Here is a 23,662-nt window from a genome sequence, read left to right on the forward strand (position 1 = left end):
GTTTATTGTTATTTTTATTCTTTTTATAATTTTTTTTCTTTTTTTAATTTTTCCTTTTTCTCCCAAAGCCCCCTGGTACATAGTTGTGTATTTTTAGTTGTGGGTCCTTTTAGTTGTGGCATATGGGATGCCACCTCAGTGTGGCCTGATGAGCGGTGCCATGTCTGTGCCCAGGATCCAAACCAGGGAAACCCTGGGCCACCACAGCGGAGTGCGCGAACTTAACCACTCAGCCACAGGGCTGGCCCCTTATTGTTATTTTTAAATAAATTAATAAATAAAATTTTTCTTTTCTTTTTATTTAATTTATTTTTAAAGACTGGCATCTGAGCTAACAGGTATTGCCTATTTTTTTTTCTGCTGCTTTTTTCTCCCCAAATTCCCCCAGTACATAGTTGCATATTTTAGTTGTGGGTCCTTCTAGTTGTGGCATGTGGGACGCTGCCTCAGCATGGCTTGATAAGCGGTGCCATGTCCGTGCCCAGGATTCGAACCGTGAAACCCTGGGCGGCCGAAGTGGAACACTGGAACTTAACAACTCGGCCATGGGGCCAGCACCTGAAATTTTTCTTTTAAATGTCTCAATTTTAATCCTGACTCCACAAAAGCAAAATGCCTTTGGGAATCCTCAATTTTTAAGAATATAAAGGTATCCTATGACCAAAACGTCTGAGCTGTTCTAAACAGATCTTAAGCTAGAAAGTATATTTCTTTAATTCTTGACTGCTCCTAGCTGTCCAGAAAATTTACACAAATTCTTTGTACTTGGAAATTTTTAAATGTTTTACTGGATACATGTTCCTTTTCATCATGCCTCTCCATTTAGAGTATTCCACCTCAGAGAAACAAGCCACGAGATCCCCTTTCAAAACTAGTATACCTTGAAGCTAGTATACTTTGAAAATGGAAGATCAAAAGCTCAATGTTTGCTTTAAAAGAGATGCTCAAAAGTTAAATTAAAAACCTATTTACATGACTTATAATTTTAAATATCTAAAGTAGTTTTCCCACCATTTCAATTATGCTCTATTTCTAACAAATTAGAGGCAGCATGAAAAACAGTAGCAAAGAATTTTAATATTTACAAAGTATGCTTGTTTTCCTGTAGAATATTTGAAGTGTAAACATTTCCTGCTGAGAAAAGTTTTTTATACGAAAAATACACAAAAATTCTGGGCTGGCCCCGTGGCCGAGTGGTTAAGTTCGCGTGCTCCGCTGCAGGCGGCGGCCCAGTGTTTCGTTGGTTCGAATCCTGGGTGCGGACATGGCACTGCTCATCAGACCACGCTGAGGCAGCGTCCCACATGCCACAACTAGAAGGACCCACAACGAAAAATATACAACTATGTACTGGGGGGCTTTGGGGAGAAAAAGGAAAAAATAAAATCTTTAAAAAAAAAAAAAAATACACAAAAATTCTAACTACATGGTTAGAAAAGTCTGTAGATTTAGGTAATTTAAAAAATCCCAAATTATATTTGTCTGTTACATACTCATATTTCTTAAGCATATAACATCAATATTTGCTAATTTCCACCTTCATCCGCTTTAATGTATGTAAGCATTTTACCTGAAAGAGGATATAAGAAACGAAGGATGTGTAATTTTGTAGCTAAAAGACACAGTACCTTGGCCCTTACGTAAACCTCAAAGATCATAACATTTACTCCTCTCATCTTATAGAAAAGGAAACTGAGACCTAAGAAGGTCAACTTAATTCCACAGGTCCCAAAGTTTGCTGTCTGGACATACAGAACTGAATTTCATTATTTGTTGATAGCCTGGCTTTCTGTCACTGGCAATTCTAATAACGACTTTTTGTTTGACCAAATGGTCAACATTCTCGCCATGGCCCATTTTAGGCTAAAGGAAGCAGGACTGGCATACAGAAAGTAATATATAATAGATTTACTTGTCTAAGATTTATAATCATTACAAAGCTTTCAAGAAGCAAAAGCAAAGTTTATTAAAAAATTCATTTAAAATAAACAGTATTTTTAAATATTTATTTCTCATTTAAAATACGTTCTATAGATTCCTACAGAACTTGCCAGATTTTATAGTACTAACTTACCAAAAGTTGTTCCACCAGCTTCTTCACATTCTGCCCCATTTCTGGGGACTGTGATCCACTACATGCCAGTTTTATTAACATTGCAAGGAAGTTCTTACATTTCTTCACATTTTCTAGCATTGTCTGAATACAGAAATATAAACAAACACTCATGAATGTTAGCTAGGAGTCAGAACTCAAGAACATTTGTAAACAGTTGTATTTACGTAAGGTGTGAGAACTTACCGGAGAAAGATCAGTCTGAGCAGCTGCTGAGTTCTCTGCTTTGAGGCTGGGCTCATTTGAGGGGGCAGGTGATGCTCCCACACTTGAAGGCTTCAGGGTAGTTACAGTATTCAACGGCTTTACAGGGGTAACTGTGACAACATTGGTTGGCACAGCCACAGACTGAAATTAGAAGTAGCACACATTTAGATACATACTACTATGATATGCATCATAGTGGGTGCCTCATTTAATACCTACAAATGGCTCTTGACATCTTTGCTTTTATGTTATGCTCCACTAGTCCAGGGCAATGTAACACAGTTGTAAGAGCTCTGGACTCTAATAGACCTGGATTTCATTCTCACCAACCTACCTACTTTTCATTGACACCAACTGAGTGTTGACTCCAGGCAAGTTACTTAATACTGCTAAGCCTCTGATTCCTGTCTATAAAAAACAAGGATAGCAATGGTATCTACTATGCTAGGGTTGTTTGTGAAAAACAGTGCCAGGCACAGAGTCTTCAAAAAAATATTATTAACACTTCTCCAAAAAGGATTTGAAATAGCAAGACTTTATAGGAAAATATAGAATTTCCTGTTCTGTAATTTTCTGCCTTTTCTTAAGTAAAAAGTAAAGAGATCTACTGATTATCTTATATTCAATCTAAGCTGCTTTTACATAGACTATGAGAGTAAGCATAATCAATTTTACAAAACGTATCTTATTTTCAGACTAAAAAGATCTTGGTTGTTTCTTCCGCTCTCTATTGAAATAAGGTGTGATTATAGCACCACCTACAGGACAAAAAGTTTAATACAAGAAATCACAAGTGGGTACTAATTGAGACAACCATATTGAGATAAAGCAACAATCTTATCCAATCTTATTTTAAAGACAAACACTAAGTTACAGAACATGAGCAAAATTAGGGAGTAGCGGAGAGAATAGTATTTACAACTCACACAGAAAACTAAACCCTGCACCATCGTTTTAATTTAAATGCTTGTGTTCTATAGGCACACAACGCAAAAAGCTCAAGTTGCTATCACCTTCAAGAAAATTTCCTTCTGTAACAGTCAAGACAGGTGAATTTGAATGTATACCAAAATTTCCCACTTTAGAAAGACTGGACTATGTTAAACAAGAATGTTTTGAGGGTAAAAACGGGAATGAAATGAAAAACACTGGTTAATGATGAAGACTAGAACTAATAATGAAATTTTAAGCAAAAAAGGTAAAATAAAAAATTGCAGCTAAACTACTACCATTTTATTAAATATAAACAGATCTTAAAGGCAGTCATGAAATAAAGCCTCCCCCAATTCCTATCCTTAGTCCTGCTCCCCAAGGACAAGTACTGTGCACTTTCCCCTGAATCCTTCTGGAGATTTCTTAACAAAATTTCTAAGGCTATGTACAGTAAATAAATATTCTTTCTTCAATGAGTCTATTTTATACTCAGCCATTAACTCTTTGTAACTACTCTATTTAAGAAAGTCTAATCTGGGACTTTTAGCTGGTGGTTTTGATTCCCTTTCAGGACTCATGGAAAGAGCTCCTCAGGGAAGTACTGTTCCTCTCTCTTATGAAGCAAAATAGGGCCCAATGAAATGTGAACTCAGGAAAAGTATTCTATTTTTGTGAGTAGAGGGAGCACTTATGGTATTTCTACTTTCCTTGTCAATGTTTTACTCTGTCTCTAGTGCAAAATCTGTCCTTCACAACTCTTTCTAATATACCCACTACGTGTACCTTAGCAGATACATGCACCTTGCATGCCAATTCCACTTCTTAAAAGGCATGGAGAGGTACATAATCTGGTCTTTATCTATGTAATCCCATTGTAGTAATGGATGGACCATCTTAAACTCAATCATAACTCTGGCTTAGATTCAATATTCTAGACCAGCCAATGGTACTTCCACACTTTGCAAGGCTGCACTGGCACTGATTAGGTACGTCTGTGGGACAGAACAGAAAGAGCTGGGGTGTGTGCGAAATATATCTGTGAAAATCAGTTACACACAGAGCCAATAAAATGAGTTGTATGCAAAGTTAGCAGACTAAACTGCATTTCAAGGAGGGTCATTTTCCATAACTGTCTGAAAGAACAATCACTTTGCATTTTTCCATATTTAATTAGAAATACTAATTCTAAATCCAACCATTTGCCCCATTAGATTCCAACCTAACAATGGGTCAAGCTATATCTTCATCATTAAATACAATATAAAACTGAACAAGGATTTCAAATTAGTTCTTCTGTTATGTTTACTAGACCAGACCATGTTGCACCTTCAAAATTTCTTAACACAAATATTTGCCTTTATAGTCAAATACAAAGAATTATATTTTCTCCAATTTCCAGGTTCTAGCTCCTTATTTCCAAGAAATGCTTAAAACTGAGATGCCTTACCCCTTAAAATGGACACAGATATTATTCTTTAACTTCATTGTCTGATCATTTCTACTGCCTTAGCTGACCACGGAGGAGCAAACCAGCTTAAAATATGCATCGACCTAAATTCGGAAGTTATAAACAATCCACATGGAAATATCAACGGTAGTGATTTATATGGAAAAATAATCCAAGGAAAAGAACCAACCCAGACATACCAGTTTAGAATAACTGTATATGCTAAATCTTTAAGAAATAGAGAAAATGAAAAAATTGATATCCTCAAAGTACTGCTAAAATGATGAAAACTTTTCATAAAATCATATAATTATATTGTAAATTCTTACAACTTCATATTTTCCTCATGCCTCAACATCCCACAAAGAGGCTGTGAGCACCCCTTCCAGGTGACCATGACTACAGTGTGGTAGGGTTGGTTCCTGCCACAAATTCTCCTTCCTGCCCTCCCCTGACTATGACCTTGTGACATTCAAAGACACCAACGAAATCCACTCAAATCTTCTGCCTGTGTACTCCACACTGACGCCCAATAAAGGTACTTGCCCCAGCGCCTCCCTCTCTCTCAGCTCCCCACCTGTCTGGCTAAGCCTGCTCCCTGGGTACTCTTCCTGATGGCCCCCTGTATGGTGTGCCCTGCCTCCCTCTTCTAGGATATGTGAGTACAATAAATCTTTCACTTTAATATGCCTTTAATTATTCTGTGTCCACATCTTACTGATCATCAAAAAACCCCATTTTAAGGAATATTTCTTACAACACAACAGTAGGTATCAGTAGGCCTAAATTCATACCCTTTGGCCCAATAATCTCCTTAGAATTTATCCTAAGGGAAAACAACAACTAGAGTTTGAGATAATCAGTACAAAGGTTATTAAGAACAGAGTTTCTGGAATCAGACAGAGACCTTGGCTCAAAATCCCCCTTTGCCACATATAACATAAATCATCCAAGTTTCTTAACCTCTCAAAACTGGTTTTCACACATATAAAATGGAGATAATACTTCCTTATAGACTAGTCACAAGGATAAAATGAGATGATAGATGTAAAGTCCCTAAAAAGTGTCAAACACATTAAGTGCTCAATAAATGGTAGCCATTAATAGAAAAAAAACCCCTATGTTTAAAATCAGATTCACTGCTCATTATCACTGTTAGAGGAAAAGAATGGGAGCAATGTGGTTAAATAAGTTTTCAAACACCAAGAGAGAGTTTGAACTACCAGCATGGGATTTCACATAACATGCTCTAAGAAGATGCACCCTCTATATAGCAAAGGAAGTGTGACAGTAGTCCCATGACCATAGGATCCACTGATTGTATCACATACAGCATGACCCAGAAGCTACCGGCCTAGTAAAGTATTGGGAAGCCTGAAGAAGGCACAGGGGAAGGGCAAACTCAGAGGCAACGCTCAAGGAAGATGGAATTCCATCCTCCATCTTCTAAGACTCAATGTACTCACTGAAGCAAAAACTTCTACTGTGGTACTATGTCCCAGATGGGACAAATACACAAAGAACAAAGGAATCAAGCTGTAAAAGGATAAATGAATCCACTTACCATCACTCCCAAAGACCCACTGGGAGACTGTGCTTCCCACTTCTGCCCACAGAGGGCACACTTTCACCAAAGGACAGAGCAAGAGTCCCTATAAACTAGACCCTATAGCTGCCTCCTGGGCACTTCAGGTTCCTTGTGTCCAGAGACCAGCAGTAAAGAGAAGGGTCATTATCAAGACAGAGGTAATTGACCTGACCTCTGGAACTGGTAGGTTGCTATTACAAAATGGAGGCCAAGAGGAGTATATATGATAAATCCAGGTGATCCACTTTTAAGTGTCTCTTCATATTTTCTTTCCCAATTGTGATGATACATAGACAAGTATAGCAACTCTTGACTCAAAAGGGCATGGTGATTAGGACCTCAGATCCCTCAAGGATGAAGGTCTGGTCACCCTACCAGTTAAGCTACCAAGACCAGTAGAGTTGGTAGTTGAGGGTGAGGAGAATCTAGAATGGATAGTGGAGGAGCAAGATGATGAGTATCAGCTGCAGCAGGGGGGACTGTAGTTCATCCTACTAACCTTCTCTTCTTTGTTTCCCCAAGGAAGAAACCCACTGGAATCCCAGAACAGCTGGTCTCCAACATGTAGGAGGAAGTAGATCCCAATGATGCAAGGAGGAGACTGTGATATACCATCACAAGGAGAGATTTGTGTTGTCTTAGCTGTTGGCAGTGCTCTTAGCCTCCAGTTGTCAGTTCCTTCAGGATTTGCCTCAGCTGCAGAGAATTACCTTGCCCAAGAGCACAGCTCTCTCTGGGGAGTCCACATCCAACCCCTGACCACAGAGGAGGAATTAAGGCCAGACTGATTATGTTGGCACACAGTGGGACAACTCTGACAGAGCATATTTGTTCCAAAGTTGTCCATCAGATTGGCTCAGTCTTTACTGGGCCTACTCTTACTTACTTACTACTCTTACTTAGTTTACTAGTGCAAACTCTTACTTACTCTCCTTCCCTTCCACAGGTATGGATCCCTAATAAATATCCCATACACCAAAATTCTGTCCCAGCTCCTGCTTCTAGACATTGCAACACATGGCTATTAGACGCACTGCGTATCATTTTAACATATGTAAGTAAAACTGGTACCCCAAGAATTTACACCATGTTTATCTGTTTCCCATACCTCCAACAGTTCTCAGTTTGGTAAGAGTCATCATATATCACTGAAATGCTCTCTTCAATGTCACAGTCAGCAACTTACACATCCGGCATGAAAGGGTTAAATAATAAAGAAAGATGAGAGAATAACCAGTGCACATATGGCCCCAGGTCAGTCACAACTTACTTGTACTGAGGAAGGCTTCGGAACAGTGGTTACTACAGTAGTTGCTATTTGTGTCAATTTTTTAACAGGTGCGACTGCCACTTTCTTGATTAACTGTGAACTAGAATTCTGGGGTTGGGGGGCAAATAATATGGAGACATCAACATTAGGAATTTAAAATCAATCAGTACCACAGCAAACATTAAACCACTTTACCATAGCAAACTTCTTTGCTAAAAGTGGCTTTATAACCTTATGCATTTTATACACATTCTCTACTATTACGAACTTAACTAGTCAGTTGGCCAAGTGATTTAACAAATAAATACCACAGTATTTCAGCTTTAAAATCTTGACCTTTACTTTTTGGCTCATATAGAAAACATACAGATCCTTATTTAATATCTTATTATAAACAAAATCTGCTAACATATCTTCTCAACCCATAGCAGTTAAAGCAAACTAGAAAGGCAAGGAGCAGCTATCATTGTCAGATGTAGGAATAGAGAAAATGATTGGTTGAGAACCTAGAATCAAATTAGGAGAGCACAAAATGGGGGGGGGGGGGGGGCACCAGCAGAGATGGTATTAACACAGAATACAAAACAATATTTCATTAGGATGAACCTGACTCATCAAGAAAATCATCAGCATTTTCTGTTTAACCTAAGAAAGATGCCCATAAAAATATTTTTTTTAACTCTGGCATACAAGATAAGCTTCAGTTACCTGGAAAGATTAGCATGTTTGTAAAATAAATCACATTCTAATAATGCCAAATTAATGAAATATTAGATTTCTGAATTTCTTAAAGGTAATTCCTATAAGATATGAATAAAAATGAATACTATAAATCATAGTCTTAATATTTTACCACAAATTAAAACTGAAGCAGAATGGTTTTCTTTCCATTTAGAGATGCAAATAGCCCTTTGAACCTTCCCTCGAGGACTACAAAACCTTTGAGTATGAAGACTGAATTTTTATTTTAGCAATTACCAAATAACAAAACCAAACATCTTGATTAAACTAACATATTCAAAAAGAAAGTAGCTTAATTCAAAAAGTTGAGCAGAATCATCTCTTCAATTATTTCTTGCTGGCAAATATACACATTTATATGAAGATAATAGCTGGAAAACTAAAAAAGATGAAAAGAACTTTAAGGTATATTACCGGCATGGTACAGATTTTGACTGTTTGAGTATTCGCTGGTACAGCTGGCCTTGAAGTTATGTTACTTGTAGTCTCGGCTCTTGTTACAGCTTGCTGAGGAGACACCAACATCAACTGACCACTGTTACTTTTGATCAAAACTGTTCCTATAGTTAAAAAGGGAAAAAAAGTGACCTTAGCTAATAAGTGAAGCATAATCATCATATATTTTCTTCTCCCATTTCTTTCAACACTGTAAAATGCTCTGAGTAAGTGATTAGTACATACTGAATTCCATGCCTACTAATTATCTTATATAATATGGAAGAATGATTTCATTTAAAACTATTTAAAATATTAAAAGTCTAAGCATATGGCCAAAATATTCCTGAAGAAGGCAAAACACTTTTCCTTCATGACACGAAAGGATTTAGAAAGCTACAATAAGTAAGATGGTATGGTAAGGGCACAAAGCTATACAAACTGACCAACAGAAGAGAACAGAGAGCCCCGAAATAGACTCATGCAGATATGGCATATCAAATTTTCCTAAGAGCCACCGCAGATCAGTGAGAAAATGAGAGACTCTTCAATAATTTGGGCTGGGCCAATCAGTTATCTATATGGAAAAGATGAAAAACTTCACGCCATACACAAAAACCATTAAGGATAAAAGGGTAAGAAGTAAAAGCTTTTAAACTTTTAGACAATGTAGAAAATTGTCTGCATTTGGTATAGGGAAGGATTTCTTAAATAAGTAATGTTGGATAGATTCAACTATATTAAAAGAACTTCTGTTGAGCAAGAGAAACCACCAGGTAAAAAGACAAACCACAAAATAGGAGACCATTTTACTTTACATATACTCAAAGGACAAATATCCAAAATGCATAAAAAAAACACAGATGCCAATGACAGGAAAGGTAAATTAAGACCACAGTGAGATATCACTTTCTATCTACCTAGACAGGCAAAGATTAAAAAGTCCAATGACAATATTAAGTGTTAGAAAAATGTGTAGCAACAGGAGCTCTAACATCTTGATAGTGGTAGTATAATTTGGTACAACTGCTTTATTCAACTTTATATGATTATGCCAAATTGATTTGTATTTGCATACCCTCTAACCCAGTATTTCTAATCTAAAAAAATTCTTGTCCGTGTCAGTAGGAGGGACAGATAAGAATCTTCATAGCTGGAGTTCCACTTCCAGAATGGCAGCATAAAGAACTCAACAAACCCGTTTCCCAGCATAACAGGTGGAACTGGTAGAAATTATTTTTAAAAACAACCATTTCAAGTCTTTGGAAATTGCCCTAAGGCATACAGAAAAAGACTGCACAATTATTAAAAAGGATCTACTACCCTCAGTAAGAACAGCAAGAATCTGTGGCATCTGAACCACGATCTACTCCCTCCCTCTCCCTTCTTAGCTCAGCATGACCAAGACTCCACTCCAGGAAGTGTGGCCAATGCAGAACCTCACTTTCTCTCAAGCTCCCCAGCTGAGGGCTATGGTATCTTCCTGGGAGAAGCAGCCCACCAGCATTTCTCATCTCCACCACCCCAAGCTACATACTGTACAGGACAAATTTGCGACAAGTGTGTCCAAGAGGTTCCAGCCTTCTTTCCCCTATGCCCGCTCATAAATGGGAAGACTCTACCTCAGAGATGACACAATGAGAATACTTGGCCCCCTATCACCTTCCCTCTAGTTCTTTCATAGGATGGAGATTTCATGCTGGGAGAGGTAAGCAGAGAAGACCAGAGGCTACCACCCATGCCCAGTACCTGGCTCCTAAGGCAGGGATATCACTCAGAGAGAAGCAATGTGACAGTGCTGGTCCCTGCTCCAAATATGTCCCCAGAGAAACTGACTTTATTTCAAACAGAGTCTGGAGAAGCTCACCACTAAGAGAACTCTCAAATACAATTGAACAATTAAAAGAAAGTTTGCAGCTTCATGACAGATACAAGCTAAGCCATAGGCCTAGCTCTAGTTTACCAGTGAGAAGCTGACAAAGAGAAAACTAAGAAGGGCACTCCTGGGGTCAGAACAAATCTCAAACAATGACCTCAAAAATTACCCCTGAAAAGGAGCCGAAATTTAATTGGATTAGACTATGGAGCAAATTTGGCCCTATGGCACTGTTGAAAACAATAGGGCAATAGGCAGGCTATGAGTGGAGCCTAATAGCTGGGTGTGATACCAGGAGATGCAGACAGCTTAACAGAGTAATCAGAGAAAGAGACAAAGAGCCCCTGCTAAAATATCTGTGATCCCAGGGTGTCTGTGCTCATGCCCAAGGCTGTATCCTCTAAGGAGCAACATCAGAGGCTTCCATTGCAAGGAAAATAGGCTTCACTACAATAATCCTGCCAGACATTAAAAAAATAAAGAAGCAAACAACAAGAACACACTCAAGGGAGTAGGGACCAGTATCTAGAATTGCTAAAAGATATTAATTTTGAACGAATAACAAAACATGCAAAGAGAAAGATGTGACACTACAGGAAAAAAGGCAGGCAACAGACATTACTTGTGAGAGGGACTAGACGTCAGAACTAACAGACTTTAAAGTAACCATTTAAAATATGTTCAAAAGACTACAGGAAACCATGCTCAAAGCAGTAAAAGAAAGTACAATGATGATCTCACCAAATACAGAATATCACTAGAGAGATAGATATTATTAAAAAAAAAGGAAAGAAAGAAATTCTGTAGTTAGACAGAACAATAACTGAAGTGAAAAATTCACTCCTCTGGGCCTGGACTTGAACAGGCAAAAGAAAGATCAGTGAACTTGAAGACAGATCAACAGAGATTATGCAATCCAAAGAACAAAGAGGAAAAAGAATGAAGAAAAATGAACAAAGCCTCAGAGAAATGTGGGACACTGACAAACACACCAACATGGGCATAATACCAAAAAGAGAGGAGAGAGATATAAAAGAGCAGAAAAAATATTCAAAGAAATAAGGTCTGAAAACTTCCCAAATTTGATGAAAAACAATCTAGACATCCAAATAGCTCAGCAAACTCCAAGTAAGACAAATTCAGAGAGATACACACCAAATATATCATAGAGAAAACTGTGAGAGCAGCAAGAGAAAATGACTCATTATGTACAAGAGACTCCCTGCCAACAGGAATAACAGCTGCCTTCTCATCAGAAACAATGGAGGCCAGAAGGCAGTGGTATGACATATTCCACCTGCTGAAAGAAAAGTGTCAACCAACAATCAGATATCCACCAAAAATGTCTTTTAAAACTGAAGGCAAAATGAAGATATACCCAGATAAAAACCGAATGGATTGGTTGCTAGCAGACACACCACACAGGAAATACTAAATAAAGTTCTTCAAGCTGAAAACAAGTAAACCCAGACAGTAATGTGAATTCATATGAAAAAAGAAAGGGCACTGATAAAGGTAATTATGTAATTTGATAGTATAAATGCATATTACTTCTGCTTTCCTCTCTAAATTGGTTTAAAAAACAACTGTATAGAATTATATGTATATAATTGTATTGTTGGACTTATGACATATAGAAATGTAATTTATTTGTGAATAATGGAACAAAGGAAGTGGGTGAGAACAAAGTTGTACTGCACTAAGGAAATTACCTCAGATGGTAACTCGAATCCACAGGAACAAACGGGGGAAACAAGAAAGGGTAAATAAGAAGGTAATAAAACAAACGCTATAAATATATTCTAGCTCTCTTTTCTTCTGTCACTCTCTTTAAAAGACATAAAATTACACAAAGTAATAATTATAACAAGGTATTGTTGGGTTTGTAACATATCTAGATACAACATGTAGAGCAATAATAGCACAAAAATGAAGAGGGATATGAGGTAAATAGGAGATGTGTTTCTACATCTCATGGAAATAATATAAATGTGAAGTGGATTTCAATAAGACATATATTGTAAGCCCTACAGCAATCAGCGAAAACATATATATATATATATAAAATTATAAAGGAATTAAAATGTTACACTAAAAAATATTCACTTAATGCAAAGAAAAGCAGAAAAGAAATAGAGGAACACAAAGGAGAGAAAATATATAGAAACAAAAGTGAATAGCAGACCTAAACCCAACTATATCAGTAACATTAAATGTGAATGGAGGGTCGGCCCAGTGGCACAACGGTTAAGTGCACATGTTCCGCTTTGGTGGCCCAGGGTTCACCGGTTCGGATCCCGGGTGCAGACATGGCACCACTTGTCAAGCTATGCTGTGGCAGGCCCCCCACATATAAAGTAGAGGAAGATGGGCACGGATGTTAGCTCAGGGCCAGTCTTCCTCAGCAAAAAGAGGAGGACTGCCGGCAGATGTTATCTCAGGGCTAATCTTCCTAAAAAAAAAAAAAAAAGTGAATGGATTAAATAATCCGATAAAATGCAAAAAGTGTTAGACTGGATTAAAAAAACAAGATCCAACTATATGCTGCCTACAGAAGACAAACTTTAGTCTCTAAGATATAAAAAAGTTGACAGTAAAAGGACAGAAAAAATATATCATGCAACAGTAACCATAAGAAAGCTGGAATGGCCATACTAGTATCAGACTAAACAGACCAAAACCAAAAAATGTTACTAGAGACAAAGAAGGGCAATAATAAAACAGCCAGTGGACCAGGATGATGTAATAATTATAAACATATGTGCACCAAACAACAGAGCCCAAAATCTATGAAGCAAAGCTGACATAAATGAAGGGGAAAACAGACAATCCAAAAATAGTACTTGGGAGAATTCAATACTCCACTTTTTTTTTTTTTTGAGGAAGACCAGCCCTGAGCTAACTACTGCCAGTCTTCCTCTTTTTGCTGAGGAAGCCTGGCCCTGAGCTAAGATCCGTGCCCATCTTCCTCTACTTTATATGTGGGATGCCTGCCACAGCACGGCGTGCCAAGCAGTGCCATGTCCTCACCTGGGATCCAAACTGGCGAACCCCGGGCCGCTGAGAAGCAGAACATGCGAACTTAACCGCTGCGCCACTGGGCCGGCCCCCAATACTCCACTTTCAATAAAGGATAGACAACTAGACAGAAGATCAACAAGAAAATCAAATACTTGAACAATACTATAAACCAACCAGACCTAAAACATATCTATAGAATACTCCACCCAATAACAGCATTTTTCTTAAGTATGCATGGAACAGTCTCAGGACAGACCATATAGTAAGACATAAAACAAATCTCAATAAATTTAAAAGGACTGAAATCATACAATGTATGGTCTCCAACTACAATGGAATGAAATTTGAAAACAGTGACAAAAAGAAATTGGGGGAAACACACAAACATGTAGAAATTAAACAACATACTGCTAAGTAGCCAGTTAGTCAATGACAAAATCACAAGGGAAACTGGAAAATACTTTGAGATGAGTGAAAATGAAGACACAACATACCTAGATTTATGGGATAATGCTGAAGCAGTGTTCAGAGGGAAATTTACAGTTGTAAATGCCTGTGTTAAAAGAAGGGAGATTCAGTAACTTAACCTTCTATCTTAAAACACTAGGGAAAAAAAGCAAAATAAAAACTGAAGCAAACAAAAGAAAGGAAATTGAAAAGGTTGGAGCAAAGGTAAATAGAATAGAGAAAAACAATTGAGAAAAATCAAAACAAAAGTTGGCTCTTTGAAAAGATCAACAAAACTGACAAATCTTTATCTAGACTAACAAGGAGATAAGGCTCAAAACTACTAAAATCAGGAATGAAAGAGGAGACATTACAACTAATCTTACACAAAGAAGGACTATAAAGGAATACCATGAACAACTGTAAACCAGTAAAGTAGATAACTTACATGAAGTGGACAAATTCCCAGAAACACACAAACTACTGAAACTGACTCAAGAAAATAGGCAACCTGAATAGACATCTAACAAATAAAGAGATTGAATTAGTAATCAAAAAAGTATACACAAGAAAAGCCCAGGTCCAGATGGCTTTACTGGTGAATTCTACCAAACATCTAAGGAAAAAATTAATGCTAATCCTTCACAAACTTTCAAAGACACAGAAGAGGAGGGAACGTGTCTCACCTCATTCTGTAAGGTCAGTATTACCCTGATACCATACCAGACAAAGATATCACAAGAAAACCAGAGACCAACATACCTTATGAATAATGATGCAAAAATTCTCAACAAACTACTAGCAAACTGAATTCAGCATCATACAAAAAGTGTTATACTCCATAACCAAGTGACATTTATCTCAGTATGCAAGGTTGGTTTAACATTCGTAAATTAATTAGTGTAAAACACCCTATCAATAGAATAAAGAACAAAAATCACACGACCATCTCAACAGAAGCAAGAAAAAGCATTTGACAAAACCTGACACCCTTTATTTCATGAGAAAAACACTTGACAAAGTAAGAATAAAAGGAAACCTCTCCAACCTGACAAAGGGGATCTATAAAAGATTCATTGCTAACATTATACTTAACGGTGAAAGACTAAACGCTTTCTCCCTAAGACCAGGAACAAGACACAGATATCTGAAATGAGGACTCAGACAAGGATGCTTACAATCATCACTTCAATTCAACATCGTACTGAGACTTCTAGCCAGAGCAATTAAGCAAGAAAATGAAATAAAAGGCATCCAGATTAGAAAGAAAGAAGTAAAACTATTCACAGATAATCTGCTCTTGTATATAGAAATCTTAACAAATACACACAAAAAAAACTATTAATACTAGTAAACGAGTTCAGGTAGGCAGCAGGATACAAGATCAATACACACAACTCAAGTGTATACACTTGCAACAAATAACTGTAAATGAAATTAATAAACAATTCTATTTACAATAGCATCAAAAAGAATACTATACTTTAGGAATAAATTTAACAAAGTAAGTACAAAACTAATACTCTGGAAACTACAAAAAGTTGTTGAAAAATAGTAAAGATCTAAATAAATGGAAAAGCATCCCATGTTTGTGAATTGAGAGACTTAATACCTATCTTGTAAGATTGTTAAAGGGATCAAAGGAAACAATACATTTGAGAGGATTATTGTATTTTAAAGTTATCAGTAACAGTTGTTATTAATGCTAAAAAGTGCACAATCCAAACTTTTCTTCAACTAAGTACTCAAAACATCACTAGGAGGTAATACTAGAGGACTTGCAGATAGACAAGACTGAGAATAAAATAACGAGCTCATCTGAACTCTGGATCCTCTTCTGACGAAGTATTTATCTATCTCAAAGGCCCAATTCCAGTGGGCAACAACCTGTAAAATGCACTTATAAACACATAAAGGAAGCTGAACGTTAGTCAGTCTTTTCTGAAGACCAGTTACCAGGTCTTTTTGAATTCAATCCTGATAAATATCTGAGATTCACAATCATAAAACAATAGCCAGTCTTGCCTATTTATTCTACACATCTCCAAAGAAAATAACTGTACATCAGGTGTCAGACGAACTTTCCTCTAAAAATATTAGGATATCAAAGTGTAAAGTGATCCATGTCCACTCGCTATCTGGTACACAATTTAACATACTCTACTTTTCTACCCAGTGAACTGCTATTTCCCAAGATGCCTTTCCTACTTCATCTTGGTGGCAAACAGATCTGGATGGAGGCTCTGATTTCTCCATATTCCAAGCATTGGTAAACACTTTCCCTGAAAGGATAGCACACTGTGAAATGAATATGAGAAACCTCAACTAATTTGGAGCGAGGAAGCCCTGTAGTGGGAGCTCTCACGCCTAGCATACCGTCAATTACCCCAAATAATACAAAACTGCAAGCTTGCATCTCCGACAGGAAACACAACTGCTTTACAACTGGAGGAAGATTTCTCTCCCCACCCAGCAACAGCCCAGCCAATGAGAAATGCTGTAGCTCAGCTAATGAGAACCCCTTGCCCCCCTGAACTGTTCCTTTCCCCCAATGGACTTCCCTTTAGAACAGCTCCTCCCTACACCCCCTTTCTCTCTATAAAAGCAAGCTCCCCTCCTGTGTTCTATGGATTTGCCTAGGGTTGGCCATAGTATGCACATCTTGACTTCCAGTTCTTTTGGGGCTATTCCTGAATAAATTTGTTTTTAGGGTAAAACAACAGGCGAATCTGCTGTTTAAGTTGACAAGACCCATACAAATCTCAGAGCCAGAAAGACTTCAGAATGCATCTATTACAATGTAATAGCTATACATGAATGCCCGACTGGTGACCTTCTAGCCTCTACCCAAGTAAGTCCAGGGTTAGGAAGGTGGAGAGCAGAAGTGTCACTCCTTCACAAGCAGACCAGAGATAGAGTTCTTCCTTAATATGGAAGCAAAATGTTCTTCCCATTAATATTCACAAATGCAAGGGTCCCTTGTGCAACTACACAAAATAAGCCTACTTTCATTTCCACAGGACAGTCCTTTAAATGCTTAAAGGCAACTAACATATTCCAAGTGGTTTTCTTTTTCAGGCACCATGGGCCCAACTCCTTTAATTTTTCAAATGTCTTAGTTTCCCCTACTGAGCTTAAAAATCACTTAAATTTCCCTCTTCCCCTTATTCCCATGATTCCGAGTAAATGAAAGAAAAAATTAAATCAATCAATAAATTTTTATCCCAGATTCTACTACTGTGGTAATCTCTCCTATTCTCCATTTACACAGTTGATTTGTCAAAACAGAGGTTCTATTTACCTCAATTAAGTTTCATCTTTTAAAATAGGACCATAAGATTTGACAGGATTTTTACCTTCTTTTGTTGTTGTTTTTATATATGTACGTGTTAGCTTACAAAAATAAGATTGTTGGAGAAAAATTAAGCCTAGAGTAATCTAAGGAAATTCTGGAAATCTATTTGATTTGAAATGTATGAGTAAATAAAAATTATATCAATAACTTTATAAAACACCCACATTTCCTTGATCCAGGAATTCCAATTCTTATCTGTCCCAAGAAAATAATCAAGATGTACACCACAATCTAAACACAAAAACATTTGGCTTACTTTTATTTAGAAGTAATTTTTTAAACAAAAAAGCATAAGCAACCTAAATGGATAGAGGAATGATTAAATAATAAATTATACAGCCATTAAAATTAAACTTTTGAGTTCATAACATACAAAATTGTCACTATTTGGGGCCTGCCTGGTGGCACAGTGGTTAAGTGCACACGTTCCAATTCAGTGGCCTGCGGTTCACCAGTTTGGATCCCGGGTGTGTACATGGCACCGCTTGGCACGCCATGCTGTGGTAGGCATCTCACATATAAAGTAGAGGAAGATGGGCACGCATGTGAGCTCAGGGTCAGTCTTCCTCAGCAAAAAGAGGAGGATTGGCAGCACTTAGCTCAGGGCTAATCTTCCTCAAAAAAAAGGAAAAAAAGTCACTATTTAACAGTAAGTGAAAAGCAGGATACAAAAATTATATGATAGAATCCCAATTATGCAAAAATAGAGGACGCATATATATATTTTCTTCCAAAGAGACCAAAATCTTTGGGGAGTGAAATGTTCTATATTTTGATTGCACATCTTTGTCAAATTTTTCAAAACTCACTGTAAATAGATTCCTTTTTATTTTAAATAACAAAAATTATAGCTCAATAAAGTTGACATAAAAAAAGACTAAAAAATACATTCAAAATATTTTAGGGTAGTTTTTCTGTTTTCCAAATTTTCTACATCATTTTTCTAGTTAAAAAATATTGGAGTGGGTAGGCACTGAGGTTATTTAAAACTCCATCCTTTTAAATTATTGAGAATCTGGTGGATGCTTATATATATTAAATAAACAGCAACCTTACCGTACCTAGAGCCAAATGCTATACAGGCACCTTAAATATTCAGGACATTCCTGCTGTACAACATATATTCCATACAGATGGCGCTCCCCGGAGTTCTGTGACATGAGGCCTGTATGTTTATTTTATTTAATCCTTATGATACTTCTATGAAGAAGTTATGGTCCACATTTTAGACATAAGAAAACTAAAGTTGAAGATGAGGTTAATAAACTTGCCCAAGATCACAAAACTATTAAGAGGTAGGGCTGGGATTCAAATCCAGGTCCACTGATTCCCAGGCCAAGGTTCCGCCCTACATTACTACACGCCACTACTTTCCCTCCAAGCCTCTTGTTATCTACAGACTTGATTAGCACACCACCTAGCCCTTGTTCTGTGGCTCTGAACTAAACCTTCCTAGCTACTATATATCATATATTTATTTGACTTCAAGCTATCAAGAGCCCTCTGAGGCATAGTTATTCAGGAAGTAACAAATCTACATAATATTATCATCCAGTCCACATTTCTCTATATTAAAAGTCTATGTCTCTCCACTTAATTATATGTTCATCTTCTCTTACCACTAAGTACAGTTAAGTCTGGAAAATGACTTCTTAGATTTCCTGGGTACCTTTTTAAAATTAAGTTTTACCTTTGTTGATTATGCATTTAAACAATCTTTTGGGGGTAAAATTTGGCAATACATATTTGAACCAACAATTCCACTTCTAGCAATTTGTCCTATAAAAACATGTTTACAAAACTGCACAAAAATATATATACAAAGATATTTATTATAGTATCATTTGTAGTAGCAGAAAGTAGTGGAAACATTATCAATGTCTATAAATAAGAAAGTGGTTCAAAAATGATGGTACATCGATAGAATGGACTACTAAGCAATTCAAAAATTGAGTAAGATTTATGGGTACTAACATGAAAAAGATACAACAAATTGTTAATGATAATACTCTGATGAAGTGAGTATTACATTTCAGTACTTTTTTTCCACATAACTACTACCACTTTTGTAAGCAGAATAAGCAAAGAAATTAAAAATATGATACACTGATGTGATGGCCCTTGGAATCCCTTCAGGGCTGCAGCAGACTGCCCCCACTCTCTCCATACATACTCAGCTTGCGTTCAAATGCTTAAGCGCCACGCAACTTACTAGGCCCTAGGAAGAATAAAGTCAGTGACAGATTCCCTACCTTTGTGGAAATTACAATAAAAAAGGAACCAATAATAACAAAGTGTGAGAGAACAAAGGTGGTAAAAGTACAGAGTGCAAGTGGGAACACAAAATAGGAGAACCCAACCTAGCCTTGAAGCGCAGCACGAAAAGAATGTCAGCACCTTCTACTGAGGGATGACTATCCATAGAATGAATAATGCCATCAACACTGGGGTTAAGCTGACTCCACAGCCTTGGAAACCTAAACAGCCTGAAGAGAACAGCCTCGCATTTCACGAAGTCCAGCAGCACTGTGACAACTGTGGAAGCTGCTGATCATGTAATATCCCTTTAATAAAGCCAGGGTGGAAACAAGAACCACTGCCTTATCCAGGAACTGGTTCCAGAATTTGAGAAAGAAGTTGCAAATCCTATGCCATGTCTCAGCATGAAGGAGTTCATGAAAATGGACGGTAGCCATTTCACAAGTAACTTTCACACATTTCTGTACAGTATGACTGTCAGGCAGAATTCACCACAGTTAACGACATAAAAGAAGTCATCCAGTCCTTGCTCACGGCTCTCAAACAAGTAATAGGAGATGCAGAATACCAAAAACAGAATGAGCCACAGTCTGGGATAAAATCCCACAGGTTCACGAAATGGAAGACTGAAGAGATTACCAAAAACATTTGACAAAAGAAAAATTTTCAGAGCTTGCTTTATTTCTTCACAATGCCCCCTCTCCTTTTTTTCCAGCTCCAGCTCCCTAGAAAAACCTGTGGAGAATATTTATATTTTTCAAAACCAGTTCTGTTCATAGAGGAAATTCTGATGTAAAGAGAGACCAAATACTTAAAGTATTCATTACCTTGGAAAAATAAGAGCTGACATATAATTTAAACATCCACAAGTAATCAACTGCTAATCCACAGTACTATCTAAAAGAAATGGTACAAGACTCAACCTCTTAAAAATGTCATTTAATCAGTGTTTCCATTTCATTCTTCAACCATTGGCTATATTATGGTGCACCAATGAGAGCACAAACGTGTTAGTATGTTCCTGCCACACATCAGCAGAATTTCCCAAAAGCTGCTCTTCAAAGCACCTCTCCACCTCCTCTGAAATAACAATTCCTAAAAGCAATTTACCTCCTCTCTCTTGTGAGAGTTTCTCCATAGTCAATAGCATAAACTGTTTTACTGTACTGCATACTTAGGTGGTGGTCCTGGTTTGCATTCAGCTCTGGCAAGTTTCAGTTTTGGTTTCCTCGTGTATGAAAAGATCAGGCTCTCAAATTCTATAAATTATCTTTTAGCACTGATACTCAATGAAGCATACTGTAGATACACACACCAAGTGGTGAGCATAAGGTTCAGAAAGAGTTAAGTTAAACAGACCTGGATTCAAATTCCCTCTGACCCCTATGAGTTGTCTGGCATTGGACAAATTATTTACCCTTAGAGACTTTTTTCCTTATTTGCTACCTATCTATTATGACCAACAAAAGGAAAGACTATAAACGTGCCTAGCACAGTACACCCTCAACAAGCGATCAGTTCCCACCTTCCAAGTTCCAAACAGTTCCAAGTTTTCACTCCTGAAAGTTCTATCTTAATACTTTTTTGATTATTTCCAAGCAAAGTTCACTGGCTAGACAGGAACTTAGTTTTTAACAAATTAGGGGGTAATTTCATTCAAACACGTTCATAACTACTTTATAAGAGTATACGCAGGAAGACAATTTAGAACCGGCAGAAAACGTATCCAGCTGCGTGCAGTCCTAAGTGCCCGTACCTCGGTACCATCCAAAACTGAAACAGAACTTCAGCAACAGTGAAGAACATCTTCTTTTTCACAATGTTCATAACCAAATAGAACACCAGCTACAAAAGAGCCCCTATCCTTTTGCTAGAGGACACTGAAATCTTTTGAATCAAATAACTCCACGCTTTCCCATCTTTGCAGGACAGACTTCCAATTACTGCTAAGCTAAAGAAACAGAAGAAATATTCTGAGTAGAGCTCACTCCAAAGAAGAATGTGAGATGTGCTTTTGTTCCCCACTGAAATTCCAAGAGGCTTTCAGTTGAGGAAAGAAGGTAGAACACTCAAATATCATTCAGCATATTTACATATGTAAACAATCACAAAGCCAAACCTTTCCATCAATCACGAAAAACAGCCCAACAGAGCAAACCCTAGGAAAAAACTCGTCACAGACTCAAACTGTGGCATTCACACCCTGCTTCAAACATGACAGATCTATTTCTCAACTCTGGCACTTGCTCCCAGTGAGAGGGATTCTTCTAACTAAAAGTTAACGATCATCACACATTTAAAGATTGCGCAGGAAGCAGCATTATTCATTTCTGGCACTAGAAAACAGTAAACTTATTTTGGCTTGCTTAAACTTAAATTACTCTTTCAGTCTTAACACACAAGAACCTTTTAAAGACACTTTTTCTGACGCCGTAATCTAAGCTTGTGGATACATAAATCGGTCCGTCCTCCGCACGAAAATAAACTTTACCTATTATCCTGTCTCTTCCCCGACCCAGGAGCCAGTGCCTCAAAGGCCCTCCTCAATACGCTGCTCCAGCTTCTCCTGGGTCATTTGGATGAAAAGATTCTTTCCTTAAATATGGAAAGAAAAACTATTGCAGTAAGGACTCAAAGAGGCTATATTAATTGTAAAGCCAAATCGCTGCCCTGCAAAGTCAAGATGAGGAAAGGTTCTCGGGTGAGTTTTTTTAGAGCTACCAGCAAGAAGGCGCAATCCGGGGCTGCGACGTTTCCCGTGTCACCGCTGGATAATCTGGAAAAGGTGATCGACATACCTGGAGGAAGCTGCAAATTAGCAGGCAACTGGATGGTGGTGGTGTTGGGGGCTTTCACAGCGACTATCTGAGGAGCAGGCAGCCGAGGGCCGCTGCTGACTTTAGGAAGAGAAGTGACAGGAGCCACTTTGGTCACCAGGGTCCCCAGAGGGGACCGCAGGGGCTGGGACACCGTGGACTCCACGCAGACACTGACAGGAGCCTTAGTCACGGCGCCCAAGGCCACCGGGGTGCTCTCCAGCCGGACGGGCAGAGCCGCGGCAGGGGCCATGGTCACGGTCCCAGAGGCGCTCACAGCGGCGGGCGGAGCGGCGCCGGCCGGCTCGCTGAGGCCCGCGGGCATCCCCCAGGTGGATCAGCGGCAGCTGCGGCGCTGCCGTTCTGGGAGCAGAGGCGAGGGGAGGCTTGACAAGCGGCCGCCGATTCCAGTGCAGTTCCGGCCCCACAGCATCGCTAGGGAGAGGCGCAGGGGCCGCGACACAGAAGTCAGGGACCGGCTCCGGCTGGGCAGCGGGACCCGCGCGTCCCGGACCTTCCTCGTGTCCGCGCAGCCCGCCGGCAGCAACACCTGCTTGGCCGCTCGCCGCTTCCTCAGCGGCGCTCACACGTGCGCCGGCTCAGCCCGGCGCCTCAGCCTCCGGTCCCGCTACAGCCGAGCTCAGCTGCCCCGCTCCCGGAAGGGCGTCCCTTCGGCTCCCCCTCCCAGCAAAACTCAACGCCGCGATTCCCCCGCCAGAAATTTCAAAACTACAAAGCCGAAGCGCCCCAAAGCCCCTCCGCGCGCTCCGCACGGCCCCGCCGCGCGGCCCCGCCAGCCATGTTTATATAGCCACGCGGAGACCTCGCGCACGCGCACAGGCCGCCGCGGCCGCCCCGGGCTTCCCCCGGAATCCGGCCGTGTGATTGGCCACAGGCTGGAATCGTGCTCGTGACGTCACTAGAGACGACTCCAGAGGGCGTTAGAATCATCCCCGGAATGGGGAGGAAGGAGGGGCGAGTTGCCAAAAATCTACCACGTGGGAGGGGCAAACCGCACTTGGAAAACTGCGGCATCCGCGTTCCTCTCCTTCGCATCCTCAGTTGCGTGTTCCTTGAACAGCCAAGAATATGCTTTCCACGGGCTTCTACTTCTTGAGGAAAAAATGTGGAAGACCGATTTCGGAGAACGGTAA

General features: G+C 38.9%; 1 protein-coding gene across 1 annotated transcript in view; it reads right to left on the minus strand.

The window, feature by feature from the left end:
• TAF4B (TATA-box binding protein associated factor 4b) overlaps positions 1–23,281 on the minus strand; it is a 134,992-nt gene extending 111,711 nt beyond the window's left edge. Inside the window, exons 1-5 of the mRNA XM_046670814.1 lie at positions 22,491–23,281; positions 8,714–8,859; positions 7,559–7,666; positions 2,300–2,461; positions 2,075–2,197 (exon numbers count right to left, since the gene is read on the minus strand). Of these exons, the coding sequence (XP_046526770.1) occupies positions 2,075–2,197; positions 2,300–2,461; positions 7,559–7,666; positions 8,714–8,859; positions 22,491–22,833 (882 nt within the window). The 5' untranslated portion in view covers positions 22,834–23,281. The remainder of the gene's footprint in view (positions 1–2,074; positions 2,198–2,299; positions 2,462–7,558; positions 7,667–8,713; positions 8,860–22,490) is intronic.
• Between the last annotated feature and the right edge of the window lie 381 nt (positions 23,282–23,662).

This window comes from Equus quagga, chromosome 9 (genome assembly GCF_021613505.1).
Source record: "Equus quagga isolate Etosha38 chromosome 9, UCLA_HA_Equagga_1.0, whole genome shotgun sequence".
Lineage (NCBI taxonomy): Eukaryota > Metazoa > Chordata > Mammalia > Perissodactyla > Equidae > Equus > Equus quagga.